We start from the raw sequence: 12,664 nt of genomic DNA, 5'->3' as shown, positions 1-12,664 counted from the left end.
AGATTTTAAGACATGAAAGCACATTTTCCTATTTTATTTTAATTTACAAAATGCCCTTTATGGAGTGTTCTAATTTCATTCTTTTACACGTAGCTGTCCAGTTTTCCCAGCACCACTTATTGAAGAGGCTGTCTTTTCTCCATTGTATATTCTCGCCTTCTTTATCAAAGATAAGGTGACCATATGTGCATGGGTTTATCTCTGGGCTTTCTATCCTGTTCCATTGATCTATATTTCTGTTTTTGTGGCAGTACCATACTGTCTTGATTACTGTAGCTTTGTAGTATAGTCTGAAGTCAGGGAGCCTGATTCCTCCAGCTCCGTTTTTCTTTCTCAAGATTGCTTTGGCTATTCGGGGTCTTTTGTGTTTCCATACAAATTGTGAAATTTTTTGTTCTAGTTCTGTGAAAAATATCAGTGGTAGTTTGATAGGGATTGCATTGCATCTGTAGATTGCTTTGGGTAGTAGAGTCATTTTCACAATGTTGATTCTTCCAATCCAAGAACATGGTATATCTCTCCATCTATTTGTATCACCTTTAATTTCTTTTCATCAGTGTCTTATAGTTTTCTGCATACAGGTCTTTTGTCCCCCTAGGTAGGTTTCTTCCTAGGCATTTTATTCTTTTTGTTGCAGGCCCAAGTTCCTCAACACGAGTTAACACAGCTCTTTGTGATCAGATACCCCACTCCCCTAAAGTCTCCAGTGTTCTCTTTCCTGCTGACCCACCTCCAGCCATACACGCTTTAGGTTCTGACCGTGTTGAACTTCTTCAGCTCCTGGCATGGGCCCCATTCTTTTGGTCTCCAGGCCTTTGCTCAGGCTGCACCATCTGCCTGAGCCCCGACCTTTACCAATCAAGCCCCTTCCCCTCAGCTAACGTCTCTTTATACTTTAGAGGTCTCGATTTAGATACCCCTTCTTCTGGAAGACCCCTGTGCCCGATTGCCCATGTTTATGCTGAATGCCTCTCCCACGTGCTCCCATCACACCCTTTACTTGCCCAAGTATTTGCAAGTTTGATTGTTGGTCTTTTCCACTAGACTATAAGTTCCCTAAGGGCAGGGTCCATGATTATTTTGTTCTGTATTGTATCCCCAGTGCCTAGCACATGAATGAATGAAAATATAAAAAGTAGTATCTCAAAAAAGTTCAGAGGCCCCATTTATAAGGTAAAAACATGTATATTATAGATCAAGTTTTTCCTTCTTGGTGTTTTTGGATGCTACTTGCTGATATTATTGGTGACACCATAGAAGTGAGATGATGTTTCGTGAGTTTCTGCAGGAAAGGGGAGAGCTGATCGTGTCCAGAGCACTCTGGGAATGCTATTTCTTTGACCTTGAGCCTTATTGCGGTCCTGGCTCACAGGTGGTGAGCACATCCACCTCACAATGGGGCCAAGAAGGAAGTTACCTGGGTAACATAAGGTGAGGGATTTGTCCTTCATCTTCAATAGGGAAGCAAAATACTTTGAACATGCTCAGACATTCTCCTGTATTTGTTGGGGGAGAAGTCTCACATTTCCCAGAGGACTAAGTATTGGTGTTTGATAAAGCGCAATGTATATTGAGCTTCTCAAGGGGAATTGTTCATTTTTATCATCTTTTTGGATCTGTGACAAAATAAATGTAAAAAGAGGGAAACCCAGTGCTCAGCTGGTCGTCCAAGCAGAGGTGAATTTACTGTGAAATGATGGCTCTTGAGTTCCAGGGTCCCTCACTTACATGAGCTTTACGTGTTGTAAAATTTGTATTTTAACTTCAGTAAGTCCATTGATTAAGACCACTCTTTCCACTCCCTCTTCTGCTGATGTCAGTTGACCCTGGAGTGGCGGTGGACATCTTTGGATCCAACTAAAGGGAAGTTCAGTTGGGGATACATTTGGGTTAGAGGGTTATATAGATTAATATGTTGTTCACAGTCACTTCTGTTTGGAGTTAAGTTGCTGCTGTCCTGAGGTAGCAATGGCTTCCAGGAATATTCCTACATACTACTGTGCCCACTCATCAGGACAGGATATCAGCAACAAATTAAAACTGTATAGGCTTTAGGCGCTACAAAATGTGTCTCCACCTTCTCACTAGGCATAGTTCTCAGGCCATCTAGAGTCTGCAAACCTCTGAACACCCCAACTTGGGATCCCAAGCAAGAGAATTCTAGCAGAGGATCCTTTGAGCACCTACTCGCTTGCATTACATTCAGTTCTACATGGTTTTACCCTGTCAACACCAATACAAAGTAACCATTCTAGGAAAGCTTTTGCCTTGATCTTGCGCTATTATTTGAATTACGAGTTAGAGCATTTTTGCTTACAAGGAAAAAAAAAATGCATCAACATCTTTTTTTTTTCCTATCTATGGTATATCATCACAGCTTTTGTTGCTAAATGGGTAGAATAAATGTGGGTCTGAGTGAGATGACTTGGCTCTTGATCTGTGTGAATTTCTAATTTAACCCTTCCTGCAACCACTTATTTGGTTTATTATAAAGAGTTACTCTTTGAGCCCCGTAGTATATTTGTTGTTGTGGTGGTTTTTTAAAACATATTTTTACTGGAAACATATTATATTGTAATAATATAAAAGCATTAATAATTGCTTAATGTAGAAAGCAAAATTTTTCATAATTCAGTCACTGCTAGTCTGTTGTAAAGTCTTACTTTTTTCTTTGCACACTGTAGTATGTGTATTTTAACTTATTTTAAAATATTTTTGACACAGGTGGGATCACATCCATTTAACTTTGCAACTTGCTTTATTCTCTTAAGAGCATATCTTGGATATCTTTCTGTGTTCTTTTTAAGTGTTGGATAGCACTTTTTGTTGGTGATATCATTAATTTAGTCAATCAGTTCTTTTTAATTCAGTAGTTTTCAGTTTTTTTACTATAAGAAATGGTGTTATAATGAGCATCCTTGTTCATATATCTTTCCACATTTTGGAATTCTTTTCCCCCCTGCAATATATATTTCTAGCAGTAGAATTCCAGGGTCAAAGTTTATATACATTTTAAAATGTTAATAGATGTTTCCAAATTGCCCTTTAAATTATTGTACCAATTTGTAGACTCTCCAATAATATGAGAGTACACATTTCTCTACAAAGTGCAAGACATGAATAGTTTGTTTTTATTTTTCATGATTTTACTGCCCAATACCAGGCTCTCAATTTAACATTTATATCTACAAAAGTTAGATATATTTTAATTTTATGGGAAACTAATTAGTGTTTTTGAAGTGCTTCTGAATTTAGCACCAAGATGAAATTATATTGGATGTTTTTCATGGAAACGGTTGTATTCTTTTATTTTACATCATTAACTCTTACTTGCTCGTAATTCTGATACATATTGAGTACAATGAATCAATATTTTAAATATGCATAAGTTAGACTTGCTATAAATATTGGAATTGTTAGAAAACTAAAACCTCTGGATGAGAAGTTGCAGTCTGACAGTTCATTTGACTGTTATCTGCCCTACAGACATTCCCTCACAGTTTAAGAACTATTTTGCACTAGTTGCTAATGCTTATAAATGGTTTCATATAAAATCAGATTTCTGGTTTCTTTTGAAAACTAAAATTTTTGGCAATAATGAATTTTATGCATGTAAATAATGGACTGGAACTGCATAGTTGCTATTATTTTTAGGTAAGTGGTCTCCAATTTTCCACAGTTTCTGCCATTCTTTAATATATTACACCAGGCCTACTTCACTCGTTTATGTACAGCATTCAGATTTGTGGGCAAATAAAAATATAAAACGCATGTATGGAAAGAAATTCCTTAATTTTTTCACTAATAAATTAATGACATAATAAAGCTTCTTTGCTTTATTGGGTTTCCTGGTGCATTCATCTCCTTAAAAAGGTGGTAAGAAATAGAAGCAGTAAACATCCCAGAGATTTTCGCTTTCTTCTTCCCAACTTTTGCCAACAAACCACTCCACTGGCTGGTGAAAAGGAAGATGACTGGGCAGTTTATACTTCCTGGAGTTGCACTATCTTACGCTGCAATTTCTTTAGGTCCTTCTGTACTTTATATTTCTCTAAATCCATCTTTGTTTTCTGTATTCGTTGGAGGGAGTTGAGAGAGTCATGAATCGATTTAAATCCTAGAAGAGGATATGAAAATAGGTATACTGAAACTAAACAACGCATTGGAACTTTTAAACGTTTTAACAAAAGTTGCTAATCAGCAATCCTGCCATAATTGATCATTGTTTAATTCAAAGCATATTAAATTCCATTAAGACCAGTCTAAAAATGTACAATAATTTATTTCTTGTATGTCATGAAGATGCATTAGCAACAGTGTTTCAACTTATATCTGGCTTCATTGTGAAAATTCAATTCCTGTCCTTCCCCTCCATCCCAATATATTGCATAATGAAATAATTCTATATTTCAAGAGAGAAATTTAAAATATCTTCTTTCTATACACTTTGACAAGAAATTTGGATGATCTCTTTTTTTATTCTTCTTACCAGATTGAAGATAAAGGCCACAGATGAGATTTTAAACCTTCTCTGAAAGCAACCTGTTTGAAGGACCTAAGGAATGTGGTCCCTTGCTGGCTGCTCCCCTGCCCCTGGCCCCAGCACTTTGTATCTCTCTTATGCAAGTCTAGCCACTCATGACCACAGCCTACCAGACCTCAAGCTTCATAGGGTACAGCCCATATCTTATTCACTGGAGGCTTTCACAGAGTCATTTCTCAACACATTTTTATTAAAGGCATAAAAGAGCAAACCATTAGTTGGGAGTCCTCATTTGCTAAACTCACACTTAGTAAAACACAGAAACAGGTGGATTGCCAATTGATCTTCAGTTCATCCTGGAGTTATACTAGAATGAGTAAATTCAACTTCTGGTAGCTAAGTAACAAGAAGGGCCCTGAAAGAATGGTCAATTGGGGCAGGATTCCTGGCCAGATAATTCATTCTTTTGATTCGGTGGTGGAAGTTGGTGGGGAAGGGTGGCGAGGGTCTGATTTCTAGGCAGGAAATGTTCCTTATATGCTTGGAACATCTGGCAGATTGAGATCATATCTTTCTAAGACACCTCCAAGGCATCTCCAAACAGGACCATTTCCATGAATTTTTCTGAGATCTAGAGGACAGAGAATGAGTTGGGGCTGCCTCTCATAAAGGAACCTTCTGATTCGTGGTAATTCTCTCAGAATTGTGGCTCGGAACAGATGGTTGCTTCACAGCACCTGTCCCCACACCCTCTCCAACCCCCGTCCTTCCCTTTGACAAATTAGATGAGCCTTTCAAATTAATCCTCTTTGATGTTAGCTCAGCTTGACACTGCTGCCATTAGCCTATTTAAGAAGAAAAGCAGTCATTATACTGGACTTTCTTCATCTCTCTTTCTTACTTCTAAAGGTCAGGTCTCCAGTTTGACAACTATCCAGGCTCGTTACCTGCAGTTCAATGAGGGACATTTGATTTAGGCTCCTAATTTCATGATATACCCACAAATCAGGTCTTGATGATCTCCAAGGACTTTCCAAGTCTAACAGTTTTATGATTCTATGATCTTGGTTAAAAAAAAAAAAAATTCACAGCAATGGCAAGCCTGTGACACTGCCAAGTGTGAATGAGAAAGGGAATCTACATATTCACCCACCTTCTGGTGGTATGCTGACATTCTATGGGATATTTAGGAAAGCTGGATTAAATACAAAGGATGTCACTTCGCTAATGACAAGTTTGCTCCCTGGCCATTAGCTCAAAGTAGAAAACCCTGAGGGACTGGATAGGAAAGGACTGACGTTCTTTACTTAATCAAAGGTATCTGCTCACCTGATTGATATTCATTCTGCATTTTCTCTAATTCACCCCAGATGTGCTTTTCCAGTTGGTTCATCTTTTTGGACAGTTTATTTTCTATGTGCTTTACTTCATTTAGATCTGCTTCCTGTTTCTGCCTGTTAATGAAATTCTCTAATTTGCTTGAAAGCTTCAGTAATTTTTCTTCCGTTTTTTTTTCAGACATATCCTACAAAAGATATCATGTGATAAAGCTTCAGAACACCTTTGTGGATTTGACTTTCAGCTTAGAGAATGCTTTTTAATAAGTTTGGGTTTCTGTGCTAAACATGAGAATTCAAACCAAGTTCCCTTGTATCTAAAGCTATTCACAAGCGGAAGTTTGGCCTTTGTTTGGCCTTGTTCATTTGTAGTTTCTGGAATTCTACATGCTATGGGAGAAAAGAAAGGGCTGTGGTCTTTATGAAATGCCTGAGGATTTGGAATTTTAGCGTTTAAAGAAGTGTAGCCAAGGAAGGCGTTTTAGATACTGCTTGACCAGAGCTCCTTGGACGTGCTTGTGTGTTAGACGTCCTTATTCCCTCCAGCTGCCTATCTCTACGTGGACAGGCTTCAGGTAGAAGTGCTTCTCTTAACCCTGCTGTCTATCAGAATCACCTGGCCCATAACTCCCCTACCAGCACCTCCCCACCTCCACAATTCTGATTTAATTGGTCTGCGATGGAGCCCGGGAATTGATGGCATTTAAAAGCTCCCCGGGTGATTCTGATGGGCAGCAGCTTGGGGGCTGTAGAGGCGGCCTGACGCTAATTAGCTTCTTTGCTCCTCCTGGCAAATGTAAATGCCGGCAATTTACCAGCAGGGCCTGAGACTGACTTGGCCCCTTTGATCCTCTTTGGTCCCACCTGCCTGAAGAAAGGGTGGATTCCCGTCTCTCTCTTCCTTGTGATGGGCGGCTTCTGCCTGCAGATGACCCTGTGGTCACCTAGGTCTGCCTAGAACTGGTGGAGGAGTCTGCCCAAATCCGGAGCAGGACCAACAGGCCCACTTGGCTGCAGATCTGACCACACATACTTCAACAGCCTGTCAGTGAGAAAGCTGTCACGTTTACCTCCCTCTCTTGGACTCCTGGCTTCTATCAGTTTGAACAAACTCAGGTGGGGTAACCGGAGCGTCGTTTACTGGCTGCCTAAAGCCCCTCTACTGAAGTTCCAGAAACATCTGAATCATCTGCAAGACTGGCAGCCACTGGTGAGACTCATGGCCCTGTGCTGCCCTGCCGTCAGGGCTCAGCAGCGTGCTGGCCGTGCTGGTTGGCGTGGGAGAAGGGAGCCTGCGACAGGTCTCCTGTATGTCCCGGTCACCTCACCCCAAAGCGTGGGGGTGTCTCTACAAGGTCTGACCTGGAAAAGGAGTTTTGATAAACCTTTGATCTACCAGTGGATCTCCGGAGAGGTAAAACGACGTGTTTAAGGCCGTTTTCAGGCTTTATTGTATCTAAGCATCACCCAGGGGGCTTGTCCGGGAGCACAGATTCCCAGGGAAGGCCCTGGAGGGTCTGATGCTTCAGCTCTGGGTTGGGACCAGGAATCTGTACTTTTAAAAACTCTCTTTGGGTTATTCTGGTACAGGCAGAGCCCGTTCTGAGAAGTGTGGGTTCACAGAGTGGGGTAGTAGCAAACAGGACCAGAAGACAGGCCTCTGGATTCCTATTCCAGTGCTAAGAAATCAGCGACTGGCGCAGGGAGGGTCACTGTGAATTTTTAAGTGTGGCTTTCGAAACTGCCTCGTGGCTCACGTCTAGACAGTGGCCATGCGGCTGGTAACTTCATGAGCAACCCAACCCCTTACCAGTTTCTCCTGCAGGAGCTTCAGACACTGATTTACATGGCCGAGGTGGGCTTGTTCACATCGGATGGACTGGTTTTCTGTCCATTTTTGATGGTTCTCCATTTCCTTATATAGGCTCGTTGAAAGGGCATTAAATCTAGGGGGAAAAGTGGTTTGTTCTATTTTAATAAGTAAATTTAAACCTAAAGCCAAAATTTATTGAAAAGTCTGCAGTTTTTTTGGATGAGGGTCCATGTGCCCAGCAAGCACTTATGGGGTGATGGGGGGATGAGGGAGCACATGCTGTGTCCCTGCCCCAAGCTTGCGTTCAGCCCACCTGCTGACGACACACATCTGCGCAGCCCCAAATGCAAGTCCACACAGTGGCAGGAGCACACGCACGCAGAAAGGCCTGTGTCATCCACGCAGGCTTCCTCTTGGGGCCCAGGGCGCAGTGAGTGTGTGCGGAAAAATTACTTCGACAAGTCACTTAGCATGGTGTTACTCTATGGTAGAGGTTAGCACGCTTTTTCCATAAGGGTTAGATAGTAAATAGTTGAGGCTTTTCAGGCCATGTAGTCTCTTTTGCAACCCCTCCGCTGCCAGTGCAGCGGGAAAGCAGCCACAGATGACACAAATTAGCCTGGCTTGTTTATAAAGAAACAATGAGCATGGCTGTGGTCTGATCAAACTTTATGTACACTGAAATTTAAATTTCATATAATATTCACATGTCATGAGGTATAATTTTCTTTTCTTTAAAAAATGATTAGAAAATGTAAACGTCATTCTTAGCTACGGGAAGACTGGCTAAGGGCAGTAGTTTGCCGAATCTTTGCTCTACAAGGGCCACTATGAGGTTGGGGAGGAGCTAGGCCAGAGAGGACTTGCGTTGTCTAGTAAAGGAGAGAACAGTCAGAGGGAGAAGTGGGGAGGGGAGAAAGAAGAGAGCCCTAAAAGGAATCTAGGGAAGCAGAGGGTCCAAGGGAGACACTTCTTGGCCGTCATCTCTGCTTTAGGCAAAATCTTCAGTAAAGTCCCCATGGTCACCAATGGATCTCTGTGAGTGGATTCTTTTGGGGGTGTTGGGGGGACTTAAAGAGTTGCTGAGTTACTCATGTGAGGCAAAATCAGAAATAACAAGAGGTGTGCAGGAAGGAATCGCTGGCACCAAGTTGATGTACCCTAGGAGTGTTAAATAACAGAGAACGAAGGATTCTCAACAACAGAGGTAGATGGTATTACAGAGGTTAAAATGATTGGAATCATGTATCAGCAATTTGAAAGTTCACTGTGGAGAGGTTGAGAGTGTGAGAGGGGAATCCTCATCTGAAATGACGAAATACGGGATTGAGAAGAGGTGGGAGGGGGACTGGCAAGTAGTTTGTGTGTATGTTTTCTGCTTGGGACTTGCTCTTGGTAAGAAGTTAATTTCAGACTCCCTTTTAGACTAGGCTAAATATTAGATTGGCAGGAACAATGCATGTTGTTTGTTGTTGAAAATATTCAGGACTCCCTTACAATGTGGGGTGACTTGAAGTAATTTACTCTAATGATCAGGAAAAGTTACATGCAGCTAATTTAACTTGTGATATTTATCACTGGAAATTGCCTAAGGCATGCTGGACATATACTGCATGGATACACTTCTTTAGCTCTCCTGAAAAAGTGTTTGGACTAATAGTTGGAAAAGACAAATTATGTGAGGCCACTTCCATTTTTATTTAGACTCTGGGTCACTCTGCAGTGTCTGCAGACATTTTTGGTTGTCACAAATAGGAGGTGCTACTGACCTGTGGTGGGTAGAGGCCAGGATGCTGCTAAACATCCTACAGTGCACAGGGCAGCTCCACAACTAAGAATTATCCAGCCAAAATGCTAATAGTGCCGAGGTTGAGAAACTCGGATTTGGATGATGAAATCAAGGAATGGAAAGGTAGTTACTTTTCCAATACTTATATTTGTTGCAGTATGGTAGTTAAATTCCGATCTTCATTTTTCACCTAGAAGACGTACCTGATGCAGATGAGTATCTCAACATTGAAGAAGGTGAAGTTGGTTACTCTTCCGGTTCTTAGTCTAATCATGACTTTTAAACACTTGTGCTGCTGGCTAACAACAGGTGTTGGATCTCAGACAAGTAAGCCCCCAGCTGATAGGTGGACAACCTCTTTTTAGCCAACTGTTACCTCTATCTGGAACATTCTTCTTTGGAATATACAATGGCTCCTGCCCTAATTTCATTCAGATTTATAGTCGAGCACCACCTTATCACAGAAGCTTTTCTTGTTTTTGACAACATTAAAAAAAAAAAAAACTTTGTCCAACCTGACACTCCCTATTCCTTTACCCTTCTTTATTTTTCTCCAAAATGCTCATCGTCATGTGATATATATCATATATATATATCTTCTCCACTAGCACATGAAAGCAAGGATTTTGCTTTGTTCATGGCTGTGACGAATGCCTGGAATATAGAAAGTGCTCAGTTAAGTAGAGGTTGAATAAATGATTTATTATTTTTCATTGAATACCTTTTATTAGGGCCGTTCACAAATAACAAATCATAGACTTGTCAAGCTATTTAGAGACATAATCTTTGATTTTCATCTTCCCTGGTCTCTGGTGGAAGAATTAATTAATAGTGATGGTTAAGGGGGACAGTAAATCTCCAGATCACTAAGAGGTGGCTTTACAATCAAGAATCCGTCCTTCAGTGCTCACCTTCACTGTGTAAATAAATGAGAGCATTTACTCTCATCACTGACAAAATATTAAAATCCCTCTGAAAATCAAGGAACCATTAAATGTACCCAGGTAATGTCTCTAGAAGGACATGGCAGTAATTGAAACTCTGAAATTAAAATAAACCATAAAGACTGAATTACTTCTTATGATCCTTATTACAAGGTTTTGCCTGCAACTGGAGACTCACTTTGCTGATAACAATCAGAAGTCAGATTCTGTCTGCTGGTAGTTTATTAAAATATGAAAGCATTATTTAAAAAGCATTCTCCTTGAAAGGTATAAAGGATAAAAACAGAGGTTTATGTAAATCTTTGTCTCTCTTTATACTTTTTCCTAACATAGTGGACATGACTTACTATGTAAGAATGATTTTTCTGTTAATTATAACATACAGTTATTGTGTTAACTGTATGTTAATTTTAACATACAGTTAAAATCTCAATAGGATGAATTTATCTAGTATGACGCTCACATTTTAGTTCCCAAATCTCCTATGCAAGTGGTTATGGGAGCACTTCAGTCAGATATAGTTAGATACAGATAGGTAGCTAGGTAGATAGGTAGATAGATTGATAGATAGCTTTTTCTGTCCTTTTTCCTCAAAACACAAGTCAGACTTTTAAATTATAACCAGAGACCTCACTAGGATAAACGTGAGATAAAGGCTGGTTTTTTAAAAAAATTTTCATACTAATAGAATCAGGTTAAAATGTACACCAAGTTCAATTATAAGGGAGAAAGTTACAGAAAACTAAAAGAAAATTTAACGGGGCTCTATAGACATAACCAGAGCCCAGGGTAGAGAGCTGTGGCGAGAGTGAATGGTGAGGGCAGAGTATGGGGCTTGGAACAAATATTCCAGTGACCTCCCTGGTTCTGGATGACATACATAAATGAGGACATAGCTCCATCCTGGGCTAGTTTTACCAGTTCACTTATGTCTCAAACCCAGTTGTCTTGCATTCAACAATCTGTTGCATGAACTTTTTTAGAAGACGTGAACATTTTGAATTCTTGGAAACTGTTACTATTACCAGGCTCTCAAGAATTCAGATGGTGGCTCTAACCAAATGGGAATATAAAAAGATTTAGTGCTCTTTGATGGGCTGTAAACACAGAAGATGTTTTCATTTTTTGTAATCATATCTGAAAAAGGGCTTTAGACTTGGTACTATTGCTTCTTTAGAGATTGAGTCTAAGAGTCTTAGTTTCATGTCAGAAGCAAGAAATAAATTGCAAGAAACTCTTTTTTTCTACTAAGTTTAAACCAATATATCTTAATTTCTTCTCAATGTTCTGTGATTTCTAATTAGTGAGACTAATTAAAAAGCAATTCCGACTCCACTCTGATACAAAGACTTTTGTTAATTGTTCATTCTAAATGGTACTTGAGTTTAAATATCAGTACCTTTATAGCCTCATACCATCATAGTTTTGAGCACATGTGATTTTTCCCTTCCCTAAATTTCTGTAGCACAGTTAGTTTACTACAGTAGGTGGAATTATGAGATGGAGACATCACAAACTGACAAACATAACCTGAGATTTGGAGTCAGAGACTTTCTAGCTGTGTGACTTTGGGTAAATTATTTAATTTCCATGACTATAAGTTTCCTTGTTTTTAAAGATAAGACCCAGACTGCAGAGCTGGGTGTACCTGCACATCTTGAGCACCTGGGGTCGGTAGGCATTTAAAAATGGCAATGAATATTTATTATTTCTGCCTACTGATATATCTCATTTAACACCATCTCAACTTTTACTTTACCTGTTATGAGCTTGTCACTTATTTATGTGTTTTCTCCCCCACTGTATATGGCCATGATTATGTCTTTGGATATTCCAAAACACAGCTTACCTATTATAGGTGCTCTAAACATACATTCATTCACTGGCTTCTATTTGTGTCTGAATGTGCTGGGTGTGAAGGATACAAAGATAAATGAGACAGGTCCTTGCTCTGGTCCACTTTCTACTGTGGTAGCATTTTCAAAGCTGTGTGGTAAGGTTTGACTCTATACATTTGCTTCATTCACCAAATGCTTTTTCTTATAAATCACTATCAACTGAACAGCGTCAGCAACAAGAGCTATCCAGGGAGTGACTGGTCGGTGCTGACCTGCCCACCCCTTGCTGAAAGACAGCCGTAGTTCATGATGGCTGAGACTCTTGCTCTATAAGCACTCAGTTGTCAGCTTAGGACATTGCTTAGCTGAACATCTGAGTAAGGCCCTTCTGGAAAGAGAAGGCTCAGTGAAGGGGTCCAGATGCCCAGCCTGTGCATTTCCTTTGTCAAGTCTAGTGATC

General features: G+C 40.1%; 1 protein-coding gene across 1 annotated transcript in view; it reads right to left on the bottom strand.

Annotated features, from left to right (window-relative positions):
- Window positions 1-3,983: 3,983 nt before the first annotated feature.
- FAM81B (family with sequence similarity 81 member B) overlaps window positions 3,984-12,664 on the bottom strand; it is a 58,463-nt gene continuing 49,782 nt past the window's right edge. The window contains exons 8-10 of the mRNA XM_024746944.1: window positions 7,631-7,766; window positions 5,813-6,008; window positions 3,984-4,117 (exon numbers count right to left, since the gene is read on the bottom strand). Coding sequence (XP_024602712.1) covers window positions 3,984-4,117; window positions 5,813-6,008; window positions 7,631-7,766 — 466 coding nt within the window. The remainder of the gene's footprint in view (window positions 4,118-5,812; window positions 6,009-7,630; window positions 7,767-12,664) is intronic.

Source organism: Neophocaena asiaeorientalis, unplaced genomic scaffold, assembly GCF_003031525.2.
Source record: "Neophocaena asiaeorientalis asiaeorientalis breed wild unplaced genomic scaffold, Neophocaena_asiaeorientalis_V1.1 scaffold550, whole genome shotgun sequence".
In the NCBI taxonomy this organism is placed as follows: domain Eukaryota; kingdom Metazoa; phylum Chordata; class Mammalia; order Artiodactyla; family Phocoenidae; genus Neophocaena; species Neophocaena asiaeorientalis.
The sequence above is the reverse complement of the archived record's forward strand: the minus strand, read 5'-3'. Positions and strand labels throughout refer to the sequence as shown.